The sequence below is a fragment of the Erinaceus europaeus genome, chromosome 9 (assembly GCF_950295315.1).
Source record: "Erinaceus europaeus chromosome 9, mEriEur2.1, whole genome shotgun sequence".
NCBI lineage: Eukaryota > Metazoa > Chordata > Mammalia > Eulipotyphla > Erinaceidae > Erinaceus > Erinaceus europaeus.
In genome coordinates, this window is record NC_080170.1 from 55256035 (window position 1) to 55279858 (window position 23824).

The window sequence follows — 23824 nt, forward strand, 5'->3', positions numbered from 1 at the left end:
GGATTTAGACTAGATACAGAGGATTCCCAGGGATGACTGTTGGCAAGAAGTTCTTAAATCTAGGATAAATTCACTTTTAGGATTATAGAAAATGTAAGTAAGTGCCCATGTTCAGCAGGAAGCAATAAGAGAAGCCAGACCTTCCACCTTTTGCACCCCATAATGACCCTGGCTCCTACTCCCAGAGGGATAAAGAATAGGAAAGCTATCAGGGGAGGGGATGGGATATGGAATTCTGGTGGTGGGAACTGTGTCTTATCCTATGGTTTTTGTCAGTGTTTCCTTTTTATAAATACAATTTTTTAAAAGTTGTTCTCAGGTTTTCAAATAGTATCTAAGTATGGCTCTGCATTTGTTCAGGGCTTCCTTTTTCTTATGAGCTCATTCTCATTCTTTTATCTCAATCTCTGTCCTTATAAATCTATTAGCATAAACTGTCTTAGCTTGTGGTTACAATGTTACAGTGATCTCTAAACTCCATCTCTCCTTTCGTTACAGTCACACTGTTCTCTTTGACAGTTCATTCATGGTGGTGGTGGGTGGTTATCTTCTTTGATCAAATTCTCATCAAGCCTTCACCTCAATAACAGGCTAAACGATGAGAAAGTAGAAGTGACTCAATATGAAGACACTTGTGCAGTAGCACCTGTCACTCTTTGAGTGCTGACTATGGGTTAGGAACCATGCTAGACAATATGTATGCTTCCAGTTATTTTATCCTCACACACTGTTTTTTCAAGCAATGACTAGAGCATGAAGAGTTTAAGCAAACTGCTTAGGGCTATATATTTGGTAAAGAGATGAACTAGAACTCTAGGGGAGGCATTCTAGCTCTATAGTCTGTGGTTCTACATTCTATGCTTTTCCCTAAACTGGCATTAGAGAAGTCGTACTTTTTAATGAGAATTGTGAAGATGAGGAATTAGAGTGGTTTCTTAGGTGTATATTCTCCAGGGAGGAATAGTCAGAGACCTTCCAGGCAGTCAATCTTCCTGTTCCACTTGGCAGAGGCTCACCTCTGACAGGATGTGAAGCTCTTGAAGTTGGCAAATGCTGGGTGTCGTTTCTGAATAGTTACCTGCTCTCCTTTTACATGTAGTTAACATAGATTTCTCTTCTATGAAAACATATTGTACAAGTAGGTTCAGTTAGGACACATTTTGCATGTGTTTAATCTGTGTCCATAAACTCCATCTGGGGCGGAGAGAGTCTATCTCACATTTCTCAGAACAGACCAGGCAGCTGATTGCTACAGAAGGATCACTTCAACTACTTGTCATTGGACTAAAGATAGTTTCCAAGAGTTGTTGTGAGGTGAGGCATGTGATGTGTATGAGGCTTAAGACAAGAAGTGGGTTTACAACAAGAACAAACCTGTCCCTTCGGCAGCCCCAGCTAATAATAGTGGGAGAGTGAGGCAGCAGCTCCGCCCTCAGGGGACTGTCTTCAGGCTTCAGATCTACATGGAGCAAATTGCACCACATACCCCATATGGATAAAACAAATGTCAACTACTCAGGTGAATAAAAGAATAAGTGAGATAGTATCTATAAAATAGTTTGAGGGTAGAGGCCTATACTATACTATACTAAGTAACACAACTGGAACCTAACAGGAATAGAAAACAAACTCAATGCATTGCTTCATTTCTTCTCCTTTGATTGCTGACTTAATATCCCTTTCATTTTGAATGGCTGGTAATGGGATATCCAGTTGGCTAAGGAAATGATTCTGGGGTTGCCTTTTTTAAATATTTATTTTTATTTTTTTTCCTTTTGTTGTCCTTGTTTTTTTATTGATGTTGTAGTTATTACTGTTGTTATTGATATCATTGTTGTTAGATAGGACAGGGAAAAATGGAGAGAGGAGGGGAAGACAGAGAGGGGGAGAGAAAGATAGACACCCACAGATGTGCTTCACCACTTGTGAAGTGACTCCCCTGCAGGTGGGGAGCCGGGGGCTCGAACTGGGATCCTTCCGCTGGTCCTTGCACTCTTGCACTTCATGCCATGTGCACTTAACCCACTGCCCACCGCCCAACTCCCCTAGAGTTGCCTTTAGTTCCAGATGGATAAATGAGTTGTCTGCTATGGGGATGGGCCACATGCTAGACAACCATACTCAACCACAGGGCAGGCCCTTGATGGGAAGATTCTAAGCAGTGTGTTAAAGAAAGGCATAAAATTTTGTGGCCTAAGAAAGGACAAGACTTGAACCAGTTTCCAGGGAAATGTTCTGGTCTAGGTGGAATAGCAGAGGCAAGGAAAGAGTCAGTGGTGATTGCCATGAGTACTTCTAGCAATATGAGGATGATTTCTAGAAATTCATTGGGAGAGGACAGAGCAAACAATGAAGGCAATGGCAGTGACCTGGTTGAAGCAAACCTCCTCTGATGAAGAGAGACTCCTTAGTCACTGCAGGTGACCTTCTAACAATATGCTTGGACCTGCACGGATGCAGTTGCATGTGGCTTTCTTCAATGTGTGTTTTGTCTTCTTTATGATTTCTTATCAGTATTTTCTTTTCTCAGGCTTACTTTATTGTATGCATTCAGCATAGCATACAATGCATATAAATGTAAAATTTGTGCTATCTAACCTTGTGATCAGTAAGGCTTATGGCCATCAGCAGTTATTTATTGGTTGGATTTCCTAGTGCACCTCTCAGAGAGATCAGGAAAAGCTTAAGGCCTCTCAAGGATTTGTCTCAAGGGTCACAGGGCAAGTATTCCATACCATCAAACCCCTTAGGATTCCAGGAGTGGGGACACAGGCCCCTTCTTGGTGGGTAGAGTTAGTGTTGGCGTAAGACATTTTGGGAGATGCTGGTGTAGAAAAAAAAAACCTTAAGTGAATCCTTTTCATAAAAGTCCTTAATATGGGGGTTGGGTGGTAGTGCGCCAGGTTAAGCGCACATAATGCAAAGCGCAAGGACCCCAGTTTGAGGGGTTGCTTTGCAAGTGGTGAAGCAGGTCTGCAGGTGTCTACTTTTTCTTCCCGTCTGTCTTCCCTCCTCTCTTAATTTCTTTCTGTCCTATGCAATAACAGCAACAACAGTGACAGCAATAATAATAACAGCAGCAGCAGCAACAACAACAACAATGGAAAAAAGTTGGCCATTACGAGCAGTGCAGGCACCAAGCCTTAGTGACAACCTTGGAGGCAAAAAAAAAAAAAAAAGTTCTTATTGCATTTAAGTCCTCCATAAACACAGCAAGTTGATCATACACATTACCATGCACAAGAACCTGCAGGGGGGACACTTCACAAGTGGTTTCTTCTTCTAGCGTTTGCCCTTCTTCCGTAGCCAGTCAACAGCGTCAGGTTGAGCCTGATGTAAAGTTTCGAGACCTCCTTTGAATCTGGAGAGGTGGCAGTCGTTGACTATGTGGGTCATAGTCTGTCTGTAGCCACAGGGGCAGTTCGGGTTGTCTCTGGCTCCCCAGTGATGGAACACAGAGGCGCACTGGCCATGGCCTGTTCAATAGCAATTGAGGAGGGTCCAATCATAACGTGCTAGGTCAAAGCCGGGTTGACGCTTGCTTGTTGCTGCTTGTTGCTGGCTTTGAAAGTGACTGGGATCCATGTGGATTCAGTCGGCTAGGAAGGATCGTCAGTTTCCCCAATCAATGGGTACTCACGGGATGCACCACGGGAAGGTCGATCCAATGCATCCCACAAGTGGTGAAGCAAGTCTGCAGGTGTCTCTCTCCCTCTCTATCTCCCCCTCCCTTCTCAATTTCTCTGTGTCCTCTTAAATAAAATAGAAAGGAAGCAGTGGATTTGTGGTGCTGGCACTAAGACCCATCAACAGCCCTAGGGGGAAAAAAAGGCCTTTATGTGCTGTGTTTATATTCATCACCTCACTAGATTCCCCCAACAACTCCAGGAAAGATTAAGCATCCCAGTTCAAGAAGTAGCTGAGGCTGATGAAATGTATAGTTGGTTAGAGGGACTGGGGTTTTGAGCTTGACTCTTGGGCACCACACAACTCACTGCACTTCTTCCTATAGATGAGGAAGGGTTGGGGAGGTCACGGTACATGTTCCTGCCTTAACCTCAGTCTTGGAAGATAGTAGCCTAGTATGTACCTTTGGTCAGAGGAGTCAGGATGTCATTGGCTCACTCTCGGTGGGCATGTGGCAGTGAGAGGTATGTTCATGTTGCTGATTTTTCCCTTCCGTGCTCCAATTTCTTTCCAGTCTGGGTCACCATAAGTGCCATAAATGTGCAAACCCCACAGGATGCTATTCGGGCTGCTCGAGGAAAGAGTGCCACTCTTCTTTGTACCTACCAGACCTCTGCCTTTGACCGAGATGGGGTCATTCAATGGAACAAGCTTCTGAAGTCTCATACGGTAAGGATCTTTCATAAGGTGGGCCATCACAAGAGGCAATATCATCTGATGATGCTTTCTGTGGGACAAGCATGACAAAGTCTTTCAGTAAGTGTGAGGTTCAGGAGACTAGCTGCTAGACTGTGCTGGAGCCATGAAGGGTGGATGAGGAAGGGCCTTCCACCTTTACTTTACTTCCTCCTCCTCCTCCTCTTCTTTTTACAAATCTACAATTGTATTTATTTTTAAATAAATTTAAATCCTTGATAGGTAAAATGTAGCATGTGTCCAATAGTCTTAGCAGGAAGGTAGCTTTGAAATTTTGCTGGAACCATACCATGAATGTGAGCCACCTTTCCCCAGATTACTCTGATTTTGTTAGGTTTGTCACCAGAAGTCACTATGTTGTCCTTTGCTATATACACATTAAGTACATCTCTTGTCCTAAAGTATCTTTCTGCTGACCAATCTCAAGCAACCTTAATTTGTATAATTTTAGTTGTCATTCCTTTTGTTTAATGTTATAATGCTCTCTCAAAACAAGTTTGGGGCTGGGCAGTGGGGCACCCAGTCAAGCACACATATCACCAAAACCAACTTTTATTTTATAGTGTTTAATTTATTTTTTCCTGTTGTGATATGGTTCATGTGGAATTTTTAAAAATTTATTTATTTATAAAGTGGAAACACTGACAAGACCATAGGATAAGAAGAGTACAATTCCCATCACCAGAGCTTTGTATCCCATCCCCTCCTCTGGTAGCGATCCTATTCTTTAACTCTTTGGGAATATAGACCCAGGGTCATTATGGGGTGCAGAAGGTGGAAGGTCTGGCTTCTGTAATTGCTTCCTCACTGAACATGGACATTGTCAGGTCGATTCATACTTCTAGCCTCTCTCTTCCCCTAATGGGGGAGGGCTCTGGGGAAGCGGAGCTCCAGGATGGTGGGGTTATCTGTCCAGGGAAGCCCGGTTGGTATCATGGTAGCATCTGGGACCTGAGTAATGATGCTGAAGGGTTGACATTCCACGCCTGAGCTCTTCAGACACATTCCGAAGTAAAGCATGCTGAGGTGGTACTCATTGCACTGAATAGGTTGGTATCAGCAGATGCAGTATCAATTGGTATGAATGGAGAGAAGCATGCTGGAAAGTGAGCCCCACCCAAGAGTTCCAGGGTGGGGAAATCTGGGCTTCTTAGGGCTTAAGAAAGCAATAGATAGTTATTCCTATAATCAAATTATTTGGCAATTGGGTTGAATTTGAACATTTTAAATTTTTATTTGTATTTTGAAATAGATAACATAATCCCATGTGTCAAAATAGACATTACAAATACACAATGAGAAGCCTCATTTCATTTTTTTTTACTTTTGAAAAGTAACTTTTTAATTTCATAACTGTTTAGATGTATAGAATAATTATGAAAATAGTACAGAAAGCATAGACCAGGAGTACCTCAAGTTCCATATATGTTACAAATACTAGGATTTCCTTACTAGATATGCCCAACTAATTCCTATTATATTTATTTTTTAATTTTCTTGATAACTTAATATTGGTTTACAAAATTATAAGATAATGAGTATAATTCTACACTGTTCCCACCACTAGAATTCTGTGTTCCCATCCCCTCTATTAGAAGCTACTGTAGTTCTCTCACGGTTGTGGATATGAGTTGACTATTATTCTATAACTATCTGTCTGTACTTATATATTTGCCTCCCCCCCATAGTTTTACTTTCTCTTCTTTTCTAAGTCATACCAATACCTATTACTACTTCTGAATATCCTTCCTTTTTTCTCTTCTCTCTCCGGGTCCTGATGGAGTTGGAGTTCAGAGCCATCTGGTCATCTTCCCCAATCATTTCTCCCCTTCTGGGAATATGGACCAAAATTCTTTATGAGGTACAGAAAGTGCAAAGTGCTTCTGTAATTGCTTCTCTGCCAGACATGGGTGTTGGAAACCTGAAAGAAACTTCATTTCATTTCTTCCCCTTTTCACTGTCCTCTTCATGACCCAACCCCCACATTCCCAAGGAAGACCGGTACCACTGTGATGACTGCTTGAGACGTCCATCTATTTTGATCCACTAGCATCTCTAAAATAATATCCCTCTTGGCTAAGATAACCAAAATGATTCCTTTGTATTTTTCAAGTGATTGTGCAAGTTTGAGAAGATATAAATATGTATATATATTCATATTTATACACACACATACGTATAAACACTGTATGCATTCCTGTCTTCCTTTCTTTTAAAAAAAATATAGCATGGGACCAGGTGGTGGTGCATCTGATTGAGCACACATGTTAAAATGTGTAAGGACCCAGGTTCAAGCCCCTGGTCTCTACCTGCAGGGGGAAAGCTTTGCGAGTGATAAAGCAGTGCTGCAGGCTTCTCTCAGTTTCTCTCCTTCTCTATCACCCTCTTCCCTCTAGATTTTCAGCTGCCTCTATCCAATAAATAAACAAAGATAATAAAAAGGAAAAAAGATAACACATTTTGTGCATTGTTCTGATTTTGCATTTTTCATATAACAGAGTTCCTGTCCAAATGATGGACACTTGCTTGTCTTCGGTCCTCCCAGTACCAAGAACAGCCCTGAATACAGGCCATTCTGTGTGTACAAGTGTACATGTAAAAACCATACCCACAAAGAGTAGATGCTTTGAAAATTTGTATAGAGATTATTGAACTCCAGAGGGGGGCATTTTTAATTCCTTTGAACAACATACAAGGGTACATGCTTTGCTACAACAACACACGTCTTACACAGGCAATGTGACAAAGGTCAGACAGTACAAAGATATACAGAATGAAAATATGTTGACTTCATACTCAGACACACAGATCCCAGTCTCTGCTCTCCTCATCAAAGGCAACCATGATCACCACTTTTCTGGTCAGTAAGTGGTGGCCTTTATTTAAAAATATTGTATTTAATGAGTGTACTGTTTGTACCAATGATGGACATTTGGTTTGTTCCTTATATTTTGTTGCTGTAAAAATATGCTGCAATAATATCCTTATAAGACTGTCTCTGGCTATATACTTTTTACTATAGCAATTGCTTACAAATACATTGTAATATATAAAGCATACATAGAGAAATTACTAAACCGAAACCAGGGCCAAATAATATATAGATCTTAATAAATATGTTAAATTGCTCCCATTAGAGGTCATAACTCTTCACTTTACCAGTGGTTGTGGGGCAGCCATCTCTGGATTGATGTGTTTCTCTCCATTTCTGATTGTTCTCCATAATTCTTTCTTTGCCTGAAATGCAAATGCACTGGTCCTACACCAACTCTCACCTCCATCCCACCAGCCCTTTGCTTGTGGAGACTAAGCAGCATTTCTTCTTTCTCCCAGGAAAACGTGTTCACCTGGAAGTTTGAGGACAAGACAGCTATCTATGGTGACTTTTACAAGAACCGTGTCAACATATCACACAATGCACAGTATTCTGATGCCTCTATCACCATTGGGGAACTGACCATGGATGACAACGGCACCTATGAATGTTCAGTCACAATGATGGTAGACCTGACTGGCACCAGCAGGTCTCGAGTTCATCTGCTGGTCCTTGGTGAGTGTCTCTACTCCATACTGGAAAGCTGAGAAGGGCCTCGGCACGAGATAAATTCAGACATTGTATGCATGAAGAGAAAGCCTAGAAATTCTGTAACCTCTGTATAGATTTACAATGCAGTGTATCACACACACACACACACACACACACACACACACACACACACACTTCCTCTTTCTTTCCCTAAAAAAAAAACCTGTAAAAGTAACTCCGAGCTGAGTGGTGGAGCACCTGGCTGAACACACGTTACCAAGATTAAGGACCCAAGTATGAGCCCCCAGTCCCCAGCTGTAGGAAGCTTTGTGAGTGGTGAAGCAGAGATGCAGGTGTCTATCTCTCTCCCTCCCTACTTCTCCCTTCCCTTTTGATTTCTGTCTGTCTCTATCCAATAAATAAAGAATAATAAAAAAAAAAAACCCTGGGAGTTGGGCGGTGGCGCAGTGGGTTAAGCGCACGTGGCGCAAAGCGCAGGGACCGGCGTAAGGATCCCGGTTCAAGCCCCCGGCTCCCCACCTGCAGGGGAGTCGCCACGGGCGGTGAAGCAGGTCTGCAGGTGTCTATCTTTCTCTCCCCTCTCTCTCTGTCTTCCCCTCCTCTCTCCATTTCTCTCTGTCCTATCCAACAACAAAGCAACGTCAATGATGGCAATAATAACCGCAACGAGGCTGCAACAACTAGGGCAACAAAAAAGGGGTAAAATGGCCTCCAGGAGCGGTGGATTCATGGTGCAGGCACCAAGCCCAGCAATAACCCTGGAGGAGGAAAAAAAAAACAAAAAACCCTTAAAAGATAACTGCTATTTTCTTTTTCTTAAAGGTGCCTCACACATTTCTCCAGATTAATAGATAGATAGATAGATAGATAGATTTACCCAGTAAGAGTGTATTTTCCCAGTGTGTGGCTATAGGAGGATTTATTCAAGTTTCTATACTCATGGACAATCAGGCGACCTCCTTTTTACTGTGAAAACAGTACTGTATTATATAAATATATGTACATATATATAAATACACATATACATTTTATGCACATATACATAAAGAATATATAATTTCATGGTGTTTATGTATATTGGATAAATTCTTATAATTTCCTCTTTTTTGTCCTCAGGGTTTTTGCTGGAACTTTGCACTGCATAATTTCACTACTCCAGGAAAACACCTTTTTTACATAGAGAGTGAAATACAGAGAGGAATATGAGAACACCACAGCACCACCCTATCATGTGTGAAGATTTCTTTTTGCATGGTGCTCCTATGTGGTGATCTAGAACTCAAACCTGGTTCCTCATGCATGGTAAAATATGTGCTCTACCAGATGATCCACCTTCTACCTTCTTGGATAAATTGTTAAGAGTAGAATTTCTATATAAAAGACTATACTTTCTTTATATACTGATTTAATATTGTTTTACAACATTATAATATGTAGGATAGATAGTTCTACTTTTACTACAAAAGTTCTGCTCCTCCCCCACTCCCCACACAACGATAACTGCCATGGTTATCAAATTTGTTTCTTCCTCTTCCTTCTCCTCCTCTTCTTTTTCTTCTTCTTTTCTTTTTCCTCCTCCTTTCTTCAAGTTCATGTTTCAGTTCTCTATATTCCACATATGAGAGAAATCATTTGGTAGTTGTCAAATATTATGGTTTCATTAAATGTTAATCCATACTAAAAAAATTACTTTTCCTGAAGCAGCTTGTACTACAATGAACTTTTTATATAGAGACATGCTTGCTTTTTCATATCCATTCTAATACTGAATATTATCAATCTTCTAAATATTTATAAGTTTTTAAAATTTTCTAGGTGGAAAAAGTCCAGGTTAGTTTAAATCAAACCTTAATTCATGCATCTTACTATCTGAGGTCCAAAGCCCAGGTCGTGGGGACCAGCAGAAGAGAAATAAAAACAGTTCTGTTTTCATTCATCTCCAGTTACCCCCATTCCCAATTCCCACCTATTCTGAAGTCATGGCCAGATGAAAGCTTTAATTTAAAAAAAAACAAATGAAAGAAAAAGATGGAATTGTACTTCCAATTGTGAATATACGTATCATAGATGTTTATTGATTTCTAAACATCTGCAATCTGTTGTTATCCAATGTGACATAAAAATTTGTGGAGAGATCACCTTGTACTAATGTTTAGAAATACAGTAATATCAGCATAAAAGGTTGACAGATGACTTTGCTGCGGGGCTATTTTTAGTCAGCTGGACTTTAATGACATCCTTGCCCTTGTGGTTAGGTAGCTCAGGTTCCTATGCCTTGCATTGTCTCTGGAACCACCTTTCAGAACATGGTCTCTGGCACCCTCTGGTGTTTGCAGTGGGAAACTGACTGGTCTTTCCAACACTTGGCCTATGGAAGACTTAGCAGCTGGAGGGACCAAGGGCCTCAGCCTAACTCAGGGGTGATCCTTGGATTTAGGGTGTCTGGGGAGCTCGGGACTGATCCACAAAAAGGAAAGAGAGACACAGAGAAAGAGAGAGAGAGAGGAGGGGAGGGAAGAGGAGAGGAGAGGAGAGGAGAGGAGAGGGAATAAGATGTACTTTTAATTGTTTCCCCTTTGCTAAAATCTCACATTTGCAACAACATGGATGGACTGTCAGGATATTTTTGCTGTGTACAATGAATGAGTCAGAGGGAGTGTGACAAACACCATCTGATTTTATCCTCAAGTGGAAGTAAAAAATAATCACAGTAAACAAAACCAAGCAAACCTTCAAAATCTGACAACAGAGTGCTCACCAGGCAGAATGTGGTGGACAAGGCAAGCGGTCAATTGAATGGTAGTGTATGGAACTAGACCTTTGATGGCTGCATGGTGGGAAGCTTCTGAATCTTACAGTGTTATAAATTAATGAGGCCTCAGAAAAAAAAAATCAGTGGTGCCTCAACTTTGAGAACAACACTTTCATTTTAGCAAACTGGTGTCCACAAAGCTAGTCCTCAGATATGAACAGCTTGGCTTTAGACTTGGCTTGTCTCAATCCCCTTTCTGTGTACTGTCCCAAAAAGGCCTGGTCCTAGAGAGCCCCATCCTGCAGACTAAAATTAGTCTGGCATGCTTGGGAACATGTTGGGCTTCTCTCTAATTGGGGGGGGGGGGGGAATTTCCTGTTTAAAACAATAAGTAGAAGTGGCTGTTTTGATAGGCAGAGAGTGTTATACCTCTAGAGAACTCGGTAATGTAGCCTGGCTCAGTTACCTTGTTCCAAAGGGGGTCTTCAACTCACCTTTTCTTGTTTCTACCCCTGCTGAGTCAGGAGGGGGATGCTTGTTCTAGAGAGTCTGTGGACAGTCCCAGAAGCCTTTCCTTAGACCTGTAAGATTTAGGGACTCTTCCAGTAGAGATCCTCATTTACCTCTACTGCCTCTGGTACAACTTCAAATATCCACTGACTTGCTGGCTATTTCACTGAGGAACTTTTGTGGGCTGCCATGCTAGAGGATGGAGTATCCCCAGCAGATAGGGTGGGTAAGCAGAAATTGGGCCCTTATTGTGCATCAGCTGTAGTCAAAATGACCTTGGAGATAAAAGTAGATAAAAGAAAGCTTCAGCTACATAAATCTCAGAGGAAGTCATGTCCAACTGGAAACCAGATATTTTATTTATTTTTCCTTCCAGGATTATTGCTTGGGCTTGGTCCAGCACTATGAATCCATTGCTCTTGAAGGCCATTTTTTCTCCCCCCCCTTTCTTTTAATTTAATAGGACAGAGAGAAATTGAGAGAGGACGGGGAAATAGAGAAGTGTAGAGAAAACCAGACACCTGCAGACCTGCTTCACTGCTTATGAAACATCCTCACTGCAGTTGGGGAACTGGGGGCTTCAACCCGGATCCTTGTGCTGATCCTTCTGCTTCATACTATGTGTGCTTACCAGGTGTGCTACCACCTGATCGGATGAACAGACTCCTTAAAAGTGAAAGTTCAGTGAGGTGGGATTTGAGGCACCTGCTAGAGTGGGTCCCACCTGCATGCTCCTCTTTAAACTTTGATGAGGACAGGGCACTGGGGAACAATTGGGTAAATTGATCTTATAGCATCATATGGTACCAATGGGCTATAGACTTTTCTGCCTGTGCACAAACAAGTAAGCATATAAGTTCATGTACCTCTGTGTGTGTGATTATATGTGGTGGTATATGTGAATGGGTATTAATGTATGGGTAAGTGTGTGAATGCAAATATGTGAGTGTGATTACATGTGCATATGTGTGTACATTTGTGTGTATAATTGTGAATGTATATAAATGTATGAGAGTGAGTGGGTGTGTTTTAATGAGTGTGTACATCCTCTTTCTTCCCCCCTGTTCTCCCCTTATCCCCCTCTCTTCCCCCCTTTCCCCCCCTCTACCCCCTCTTTCTCCCATTTTCCCCTTCTCGCCCCCTCTTTCCCCCCCACCCCAGAGTCTTTTCCTTTGGTGCAATACGCCAATTCCAGTTCAGGTTCTACTTGTGTTTTCTTTTCTGATCTTGTTTTTCAACTTCTGCCTGAGAGTGAGATCATCCCATATTCATCCTTCTGTTTCTGACTCATTTCACTTAACATGAATTTTTCAAGGTCCATCCAAGATCGGCTGAAAACAGTGAAGTCACCATTTTTATAGCTGAGTTATATATATATATTCCACAAATTGCTCAGCCACTTATCTGTTGTTGGAGACCTTGGTTGCTTCCAGGTTTTGGCTATTACAAATTGTGCTGCCAAGAACATATGTGTAAACAGATATCTTTGGATGGGTGTGTTGGGCTCCTTCGTATATATCCCCAGGAGAGGAATTGCAGGATCATAGGGTAGGTCCATTTCTAGCCTTCTGAGAGTTCTCCAGACTGTTCTCCACAGAGGCTGGGCCAATTTACATTCCCACCAGCAGTGCAGGAGGGTTCCTTTGACCCCACAACCTCTCCAGCATTTGCTGCTGTTACCTTTTCTGATGTATGACATTCTCACAGGAATGAAGTGATATCACATTGTTGTCTTTATTTACATTTCTCTGACAGACTTAGAGCATTTTTTCATGTGTTTCTTGGCCTTTTGGATCTCTTCTGTAGTGAATATTCTGTCCATGTCCTCTCCCCCATTTTTGGATGGGGGTTATTTGTTTTCTTGTGGTTGAGATTTGCAAGTTCTTTATATATTCTTTATATATTTGCAAGTTCTTTATATATTAGCTTCTTGTCTGATGTATGGCATGTAAAGATCTTTTTATGTTCTGTGAGGGATCTCTTGGTTTGGGTAGTAGTTTATTTCACTGTGCAGAAGCTTTTTAATTTTATGTAGTCCCATAGGTTTATGCTTGTCTTAGTCTTCTTTGTAATTGGATTTGTTTCATTGAAGATGTCTTTAAAATTTATGCAGAAAAGAGTTCTGCCAATATTTTCCTCTAAGTATCTGAAAGTTTGTGATCTAACATCCATCCAAGTCCTTGATCCACTTGGAATTTGATTTTTCATTTGGTGAAATACAGTGGTCCAGTTTCATTCTTCTGCATGTTTCAACCCATTGTTTCCAACACCGTTTGTTGAAGAGACTCTGCTTTCCCCATTTAATAGTCTGGGCACCTTTGTCAAAGATTATGTGTCCATAGGTGTGGGGGCTCACTTCTGTGCTCTCAATTCTATTCCACTGGTCAGTATGTCTATTCATATTCCAGTACCAAGCAGTTTTGATGACAATGGACCTATAATATAATTTGAGGTCTGGGAGTGTGATGCCTCCAGTTCTGTTCTTTCTTCTCAAGATTGTTTTGGCAATTCTAGGTCTTTTCTGGTTCCAGATAAACATTTGTAGCTTTTGTTCTATTCTCCTCAAAATGTGGGGATAGCATTAAATTTGTAGATGGCTCTGGGTAGTATATTCATTTTGATGATGTTAATTCTTCCAACCCATGAACATGGAATATCTTTCCACTTCTTTGTGTCTTTTTCAATTTCCTTGAGTAGTGACTCATAATTTTCAGTATACAAGTCTTTCACTTCTTTGGTTAGGCTTATTCCTAGATATTTTCGTGTTTTTGTTGCTATAGTAAAAGGAATTGATTTCTGGATTTCATCTTTTTCTAACTTAGTGTTTGCATAGAGGAATGCCTCTGACTTTTGAATGTTAATTTTGTAGCCTGACATCTCACTGTATTTCCTGATGATTTCCAGAAAAGCTTCTTGCTGGATTCCTTAGGTTTTTCTATGTATACTATCATGTCATCTGCAAATAGGGAGAGTTTGACTTCTTCTCTTCCAATCTGTATGCCTTTAATTCCATGATCCTGCTTGATTGCTATGGCAAGAACTTCCAACACTATGTTGAATAGTAATGGTGATAGTGGGCAGCCCTGAATTGATGGGGAATTCTTCCAATTTTTCACCACTGAGTATGATGTTGGCTGTAGGTTTGCTATATATAGACTGCACTATCTTGAGGAATTTTCCATCTATTCCATCTAAATGTGTATTTGTAAATGTGTGAGTGTGTGTTGGGGTAATTATCATCAAGCCACACCTGACCAGACCTTTCCCCCACCTCCAGTGCCACCATCCAAACCAGTTTGTGCCATCGAGGGAGAGACTGTGATTGGGAACAACATCCAGCTCACCTGCCGATCAGAGGAGGGTTCCCCTGCCCCTCAGTACAGCTGGAAGAGCTATGACATACAGCACAAGGAGCGACCACTGGCCCCAGCAGGTAATGAGAATTAGAGGTGGATGAGGTTGGATAAAGGGAGAGCTGGGAGGTCAGGGCCTGGTTCTAATGTGATCACATTCTGAATGCACACTTGCATGTCCCTGGTCCCACTTCCTGTCCAGTCTGTCATATCAGACTATTGACTACCTCTACAGCACAGTGCTCCAACTCTCAGGCACACAGATGGTTGAGGAAAGCAGTTTGTAATATGCATCCTGGTATTTGATCTTTGGTCTGGAAACAAACACACAAAAAATTGTCTGTCTTATTTGCAAAGTCAAGTATGAGGGAGTGCCTAGAGGATCTTGGGCCCAGCCCTGGTCTATCCTGCCAGCTGTACCTGGGTGGCTCTGGGGCATCAGGTAAGATCCCAAGCACGATTAGATCAACTCTAGTTTGTCTTTCTGTCCAGTGTGGGTGGAAAAGAAACAGTGGACCAGCAGGTGTAGACCACTGCTCTGAGAAGACAAAATGTACTCTAAAAGTACATTTTGGGGCTTTCTCAAACCAGGGCTAACTTTGTCACTCTTTCTTTTTAATTTTTTAAATTTATTACTGGATAGAGACAGAGAGAAATCAAAAGGGGACTGGGGAGATAGAGGGGGAAAGAGACAGAGAGGCACTTGAAGCCCTGCTTCACCACTCATGAAGCTTCCTGGGTTAAGCACACATAGTGTGAAGCACAAGGACCAGTGCAAGGATCCTGTTTCAAGCCCCCTGGCTCCCCACCTGCAGGGGGTTTGCTTCACAAGTGGTGAAGGAGATCTGCAGGTGTTTATTTTTCTCTCTGTCTTCCCTCTCCTCTCTCAATTTCTCTCTGTTCTATACAATAACAATAACAATAACAATGGAAGAAAAGATGATCACCAGGAGGTCTACCTCATCAGTTAGTAGCTTCCCAGGACCTTATTATCTACATCTATGAAATTAGTGTTACATTACTAGGTTTTGTTTTTCTTTCAGTTCTATAGCTTCACTGTTTGAGTTTTTTTTTTAAAGATAGGCAGAGACAGAGGGATGGGAAAATATCACAGCTGTGTAATTTTTCTCCAGTGCAGTGGGGGCTGATTTTTGAACAATGGTCAGGTGTTTATATAATGGGTTCACCAGCCAGGTCATCTGTATTGCTGGCCCTCACTCCCTAAGGTTTTAAATGAAGATTGAAAGTGCCAGATTTGCAAGGATGAGGAGCTCTCTGAGATAGCACAGGACTTGAGGGATGAGAAAGAGCCCCTATTCTGCCAGAAGACCTCACCAATGTGTCCTGGAACCTTACCTCTCCAGAGCCCTACTTCACTAGGGAATGATAGAAACAAGCCAGGGGCATGGATCAACTTGCCAACTCCCATGTCCTGCCAAAAAGCAATTACAGAAGCCAGACCTTCCACTTACTGTACCCCCCAAATAATTTTGGTCCAGGGATTGGACAGTAGTGCATCCAGTTAAGCATATATGGTATGAAGCACAAGGACCTGTACAAGGATACAGGCTCCAGCCCTCGGCTCCCCACCTTCAGGGGGGGATGCTTCACAAGCAGCAAAGCAGGTCTGCAGGTAGCTCTCTTTATCTTTCCTTTTCTATCTCCCCCTCCTTTCTCAATTTATCTCTGTCCTATCCAACAAAATGGGAAAAAATGGCCTCTAGAAGCAGTGGATTCATAGTGAATTTTGGTTAAAACACTAGGGGTAAATGACCAGAGGGCTCTGAACTCTGAACTCTCTCCACCAGGACCCAGAGAGAGAACAGGGAAAAAGAACTAGTGCAGTTTTCAATGGAGAGAATCTCTGGTGATGGGAATGGTGTAGAATTATTCCCCTGTTATCTCATAATTTTGTGAATCAATATTGAATCATAAATAAAAATAAAATTAAATAAAATTTAAAAAGAGCCCTTATGGAGAAGGGTGCTGCAAACTCTGTATGTAAGTGGCTGGTGGGGTGACCCAGATCATCAGGCATGGTTTTTTCTGTGGCCCAAAAGAGAATAATTCTGCATGGGGGGGGGGGATGAAGAAAGTTTAAAGTGAAATCCACTTACTTTGGGAAAACTTTGCCCTGCCTCAGGCTTGGAGTATGCTGGGTGGGATGTGGGTCCCAGAGCCCCTGGTTCCCAACCTGCTTCCCAGAAACCCAGAAAGCAATTTGATGTCCTCTTCCTCTGTGGGTAAACCCAAACCTGTTTTTAAGTTTTAAGCTATTTAAATGCTCAGCGGACCATTTGGAGAGCAGGGTGTCTCTGCCCTCCTATATTTGAAGAGAAACTCCCAGCATTGGAGATTGCTTCCTTTGAATAGGCAATGGGTGAAAGCTAGTCAGAAGTAAAAGGAACTTGGAGTCAGGAACCGGAAGTCAAGGATATAAAGTCTGACTTCTCCAGTTTGTAGCTGTCAGCCTTTTGGGCCCTCAGTATTTTCATCTGAGGCACAGGGGTGATCATTGTACACTATCCTTGAAGGCTGTGAAGAAGATAAGGACACATGTGACCACAACCCTTGCCCTGTGCTGGGCAGTAGAGGTTCATGCATTGCAGGAGTATCAATCTGAGTCAAGGAGGGGAGGAGGGTTCTAGGACTGGAGCAGAGGTTCTGAAAGATGAGCATGAGCCCTGCTCCCAACAGCCAGGGAGCATAGTGGAGGTCTTGGGTGAGAGGAGGCAGCCCAAGATCACTAGGACAAATAAATCTTGTGAATTTTTTTATTTATAAAAAGGAAACACTGACAAAAAACACAGGATAAGAGGGATACAACTCCACACAATTCCCACCACCAGAATTCTGTATCCCATCCCCTCCCCTGATAGCTGTCCTATTCATTATCATTCTGAGACTATGGACCCAGGATCACTGTGGGATGCAGAAGGTGGAAGGTCTGGCTTCTGTAACTGCTTCCCCAATGAACATGAGCGTTGGCAGGTTGATCCATACTCCCAACCTGTCTCTGTCTTTCCCTAGTGGGGCGGGGTTCTGGGGAATCATTGGTGGGCTCCCAACCTGTCCAGGATACATTGGTGGGGTTGTCTGTCCAGGGAAGTCAGGTTGGCATCATGTTAGCATCTGGAACCTGGTGGCTGAAAAAAGAGTTAACATATAAAGCCAAACAAATTGTTGACTAATCATGAAACTAAAGGCTGGAATTGTTCATATGAAGAGTTGGGGGGCGGTCTTTGTTTTGTAGATAGTTAGCAGTCCTATTTTAGTTATATTCCAAAGAGCCCATGACTATACCAGTTTTTTTTTTGTTTGTTTTTGTTTTTTGATATTACTGTTCCTGGGGGCCCAGGCTATGGGAGAAAAATCACGCATGGTTGTAGAAGCCCACTCTTTTGCATACACCTTCTTTACCACCAGGTGTCGCCAATTGCAGTAGAAATCTTAATTTCAGCCTGGTTGCAGGAACAAATATTGGATCCTCTCTATGCGAAAATGGGAGTTTAGAAGTTGATGTGATCAGCACAGAGAAGATTTATGGATAAGATTAAATTAAAATAGTAGCTCAATACATTTATAAACTCTTATAGTTACATTGCTTTTATATTTACTTAAAAAATATTGCTGCTTTCCAGAGTTTAGACCTGAAAGTACTGTCATTTCCTAACTTTGTGGCTGTGGGCAAGTTACTTGATGTCTCTAAACCTTTGTTTACCTTTATGATACTGGAAGGCTGTTGGGAAAATCAGAGCATATGATAGTATTTGAGGAAATGTGCTGAATGGCCTGTCCAGAAAAAGAGAACCATACAAAAATAGTCCTACAAGAGAGAGAAGGTAGAGACTTGAGACTGGACACCAGGGAACCCATTTTGAAATAAAGCTGGCTTCTTTGTCACGCTGGGACTAAGTTAAGAAGGGATATGCTAATTAAGATCATGGGTTACCTCTGAAATGTCTGAACAGGGCAATCCAGAACATCTTGTGTAGAGTAAGCCATCAGGTGATAGCAGGGATCATGGGAATTGCTTCTGCTATCAATCAGAGGACAGGTCTTTAAATTAAGGTTTCAAATCAATGGCTGTGACAAAGCATCTTTAAGCGCTGGACATAAGAGATTTTGGTTAAGTCTTTCCATTCCAGATGAAGAAATTCTTAGGATACAGATGTAGCTGAAAGGCTTCTCATGAGGACATTTGAAGTCACTATCCCTGAATTCAAGAAGGTCCTGTTCTCATTTTCACGTGTGCACACAATCACTGGGTTCAAATAAGTGAAATGGCTGCAGTGGAAAGAAAGAAAGTCTATATGATTGTCTCCCCATACATGCACCCCATAGATATTCACAAACACAACTCCTGGAAGAAACATCCAGATGAGAATTTTCTTCCACTTGAGTTCAAGCTTGAGGGATTCACTTTCTGAATATTATAAAAGTGGCTATATTATCTCATTATAAGGCATTTTTGTAACATGTTCAACCAGGTGTATTGCCACCTGATCTCATAAAGCATTTTTGTATGATACAAAATGTAGATTAGGGGGAGTCAGAAGTAGTGCAGCAGGTTAAGCGCAGGTAGCACAAAACACAAGGACTGGCCTAAGGATCCCAGTTTGAGCCCCTGGCTCCCCACCTGCAGGGGAGTCACTTCACAAGCGGTGAAGCAGGTCTGCAGGTGTCTATCTTTCTCTCCCCTTCTCTGTCTTCCCATCTTCTCTCCATTTTTCTGTCCTATCCAACAACAATGACATCAATAATAACTATAACAATAAAAAAGGGCAACAAAAGGGAATATTTAAAAACATTCAAAATGTAGGTTAGATCTCCTGAGCACTTGTTAACATATCTGAGATTTTTTTTACTATTATCTTTATTTATTTATGGAATAGAGATAGCCAGAAATCAAGGGGGGAGGAGGTGATAGGGAAAGAGACAGAGAGACACCTGCAGCACTGCTTCACCACTCACAAAGCTTCCCCCCTGCAGGTGGGAACTTGAGGCTCAAACCTGGGTCCTTACATGTGCATTCAACCAAGGGCACCACCACCCAGCCCTGGCTTGTTTTATTACATTTGACCCTTCAGTAATGCTGAGTTTAGGGAGGCCAACAACCCTAATCTATGTAAAATTCAAATCTAACTTGTTTGTCCCCCCCAAATTTAACTGTTAACCACCTACTGTTGCCTTACTGATATCATAAAGTCGAGAAAAATGTGTTTTGTATGTTATATGCACTATATATTTTTACAACCAAGTAAGTCAGAGTGAAGAAAAATGTTCTAAAACTGTTAAGGGGGAGTCGGGCACTAGCGCAGCGGGTTCAGCACACGTGGCGCAAAGCGCAAGGACCAACTTAATGATCCCAGTTCGAGCCCCGATTCCCACCTGCAGGGGAGTTGCTTCACAGGTGGTGAAGCAGGTCTGCAGGTGTCTGTCTTTCTCTCCCCCTCTCTGTCTTCCCCTCCTCTCTCCATTTCTCTCTGTCCTATCCAACAATGACAACAGTAAAACAACAAGGGCAACAAAAAAGAATAAATAAATAAATATTAAAAAAAAGAAAAACAAGAAGGGCAACAAAAGGGAAAATTAATAAAATATATATTTAAAAAAAACTGTTAAGGGAGAGAAAATTCATGTACACCACTGGACTGTAGTTACTGTTTACAAGAAGATCCATGTATAAGAGGACCCAGTTCTGGATCCTTGGGAGTGCCCACTCCAAATTACATAGAAGGCCTGAAGTTTAGGAGCAGCTGGGAGGTTCTGAGCAGTTTGGTAACCTCACTCCCCCACCTAGGTTGAGCTTAAGTTCCTGGCTGCTTTCACTTGCTGTTATCTTCTTACCTCTTGAGTCTTCCCCTATCTTTCCCAGTTCTGGGTCAGACTTTCCCTCTGAAGAACATCTCCACAGACATGTCAGGATACTATATCTGCTCCTCCAGCAATGAGGTGGGAGATAAGTCCTGCAACATCACCCTGGCTGTTCAACCTCGTAAGTAGAGTTTGTGATATCGGGAACAGAGATGAGAAAGTGGCTGGGAGTTCATAGTCAGCTAAGAGACCCCTGTGGCAGGAAATTGGGAAATCCCTTTAGGGCTACCTGCTGGCAGGGTGCAGGGTCACTTTGGCCAGGCACCCCCTCACTTGAACACCAGCCCAGTCTTGAGACTGACTCTGCACTTTCTCCATCTAGTCTGCCTCAGGGTTTTTCAGAGGGCATGGTGGAGGTGCCCAGAATCAATGGCCAGTCAGAACTCCCTCTCTTTAGAGGGGTTATCTGTCCAGCTAAGGGAGGAGCTAGAGTAGGAGTGATGTGACAGCTGGAGATTTTCTCAGTGCCAGAGTAACCAGGAATGTCTATCATCATCTACATCTCTAGTCTCCACTCAGGTCACAAGCTCACAAGGGTGTTGAGGATGGGCCCCAGTGGTAGCGAAAAACCCTTTCCTGCTGTTTTCAACCCCGGGGAGTTCACAAAACAGTTTTCTGTCCTCTGCAGCCTCCATGAACGTGGCATTGTACGCAGGCATTGCAGGAGGGGTGGTGGCAGTCCTCATCCTAGTTGGAATCATCATTTACTGCTGCTGCTGCCGGTCTGAAAGCAACAAGGATGAGGAAGCCAGGCCGTAAGTGTGGGACAAACTTGTTGCTGAAAGTCTGACCAGATGGAGAGTTCACCTATTTCCCTTATAATACTTTTGGAGCTGTGAAAAGGACTCTCAACTGAGTCACAAAACCTCTACCCCAGGGGCCTAATTTCTTTTTTTTTTTTTTTTTTGAGTTATTTATTTATTTTTTTTAATTAAAGAAAGGATTAATTAACAAAACCATAGGGTAGGAGGGGTACAACTCCACACAATTCCCACCGCCCAATCTCCATATCCCACCCCCTCCCCCGATAGCTTTCCCATTCTCTATCCCTCTGGGAGCATGGACCCAGGGTCATTGTGGGTTGCAGAAGGTAGAAGGTCTGGCTTCTGTAATTGCTTCCCCGCTGAACATGGGCGTTGACTGGTCGGTCCATACTCCCAGTCTGCCTCTCTCTTTCCCTAGTAGGGTGGGTCTCTGGGGAAGCTGAGCTCCAGGACACATTGGTGGTGTCTTCAATCCAGGGAAGTCTGGCCGGCATCCTGATGACACCTGGAACCTGGTGACTGAAAAGAGAGTTAACATACAAAGCCAAACAAATTGTTGAGCAATCATGGACCCAAAGCTTGGAAAAGTGGAGAGGAAGTATTAGGGAGGTACTCACTGCAAACTCTAGTATACTTCTGCTTTCTTACTTTGGTGCCATACTCCAAACTCAGTCAATTTCTGCTTTGCGTTTCTACTTCTTTTTTTTTTTTTTTTACATGCATAACATTCCCCAGATTCCCATTTAGCAATACAACCCCCACTATTTCATTCATCATTTTTCATGGACCTGTATTCTCCCCACCCACCCACCCACCCCAGAGTCTTTTACTTTGGTGTAATACTCCAATTCCATTTCAGGTTCGACTTGTGTTTTCTTTTCTAATCTTGTTTTTCAACTTCGGCCTGAGAGTGAGATCATCCCATATTCATCCTTCTGTTTCTGACTTATTTCACTCAACATGATTTTTTCATATATCCTAAGGAACCCAACATATCCATCCAAAAAGATCTGTGTACACATATGTTCTTGGCAGCACAATTTGTAACAGCCAAAACCTGGAAACAACCCAGGTGTCCAACAACAGATGAGTGGCTGAGCAAGTTGTGGTATATATACACAATGGAATACTACTCAGCTGTAAAAAATGGTGACTTCACCGTTTTCAGCCGATCTTGGATGGACCAGGGGCCTAATTTCTATCCAGCTCTTATCTCCCAAGGATAGGAGTGTGAATGGACCACCTATCTCAGCCTCAGTTCAGAGCAGAGCATTCTGCCATCTGCTGTTCCATTAACCCTCTTTTCACAGGTTTCTTTGTAGCTAGATAGGTGGGTCTGGTAGGCTAAAACTGCTGGTTTGCCCAGAAGAAAGGATAAACCTTTCCATCCCCACTGCCCACAGGAACCGGACAATCTACAGAGAGCCTACTGAGCAGATGGAAGAACTTTCCAGAGGGCAAGATGAAGATGGTGGCTACAGACACACAGACCAGAACAGCTGGGGGCGTGAGTCCCTAGACCCAGACAGCCGGTGACAGGGCACTATGTGCTGTGGGAAAGCCTATGCTGTGATCACCTCGAAGTCCCTTTCTGGTCCTCAGTCCCAGGCAACAATAGGCTGCTCTTCCCGTCAATTGCTGGCAGACTTGGCTGGGCCTGGCCAGGTTGAAGCTTCTATGTAACTGACCCTCAACTATCTTCCATTAAGGACCCTCTACCCAACTGTCCTGTCTGCACCAGGTGTCACCCTCATGTCCCTGGACAGACAGGAGGTTGGGGGGCAGTGGGCAGACTGTGGGACTGTGACTGTGATGACATCAGAAATAATTCATGGAGAGTACTTTACCTTCTCAGGTGGATCTGAATTCTGGCTTATCCTGTCCATTATTTATGACATTCAATGTACCTGCTCACTTCTTTACGCTACTCTTTGTAGCATTTGCTGAATACCTTCTCACATAAACATGAATACCTCAGAGTTTACATTTGAGGAAAGATATGTCGAGATAATAACAATAATAAAAAAAGCTGTCAGCACCTGGAGTAGCTACTGGAGTTGGAGCTGAAATCACCTCCAACCAGAAAAACAGAGTATACCCATACTGTTCTTAAAGGGTATTCAATCCTTTTAATTCATGGCCAAAAGCATTTTTTTAAAAGTAGAGAATAATTTGAATTGTAGTACTGAAAGAGCTTGGAAACTTTATCTCTGAAGAGAAAGAACAGTTATTCTCCTAAATTTATTCCTTGGGCTTAGTGATCTGGTTTATTTGGTATACAATATACTACAAAAGTGCAACAAAACCTGTGTAATTTCTCAAATATAACATGAATAATAAATATAGGATTATATTTACATAGCATAGGACAGGATTTTGGCACCTGAGACCTGGATCTCAATTATTTTAGAACAGTTCTTCTATGTACTCCAGACAACGAATACTGCCATGCGAACTTTGAAGACAAATGAAAGGTTTCACTTCAGTGAAAGACTTGTTTAAATTGTCTAGCAAAAATATATAAACTTACATTCTAAACTGCTTCTTGTCCAAAGAGGTAATATGAGAAGTAGAAGGAAGGTAGAGGGATTATGAGCGTGGAGTCAGATTGAATGGCCTGGGAATTCCTTTACCTAGT

The 23824-nt window shown here is 42.3% G+C and overlaps 1 protein-coding gene across 1 annotated transcript in view; it reads left to right on the top strand.

Moving 5' to 3' along the window:
* Positions 1-23340, top strand: part of GPA33 (glycoprotein A33) — a 27963-nt gene extending 4623 nt beyond the window's left edge. The window contains exons 2-7 of the mRNA XM_007528777.2: positions 4202-4356; positions 7717-7933; positions 14470-14625; positions 20424-20543; positions 21051-21177; positions 22590-23340. Of these exons, the coding sequence (XP_007528839.1) occupies positions 4202-4356; positions 7717-7933; positions 14470-14625; positions 20424-20543; positions 21051-21177; positions 22590-22722 (908 nt within the window). The 3' untranslated portion in view covers positions 22723-23340. The remainder of the gene's footprint in view (positions 1-4201; positions 4357-7716; positions 7934-14469; positions 14626-20423; positions 20544-21050; positions 21178-22589) is intronic.
* The last annotated feature ends 484 nt before the right edge of the window (positions 23341-23824 follow it).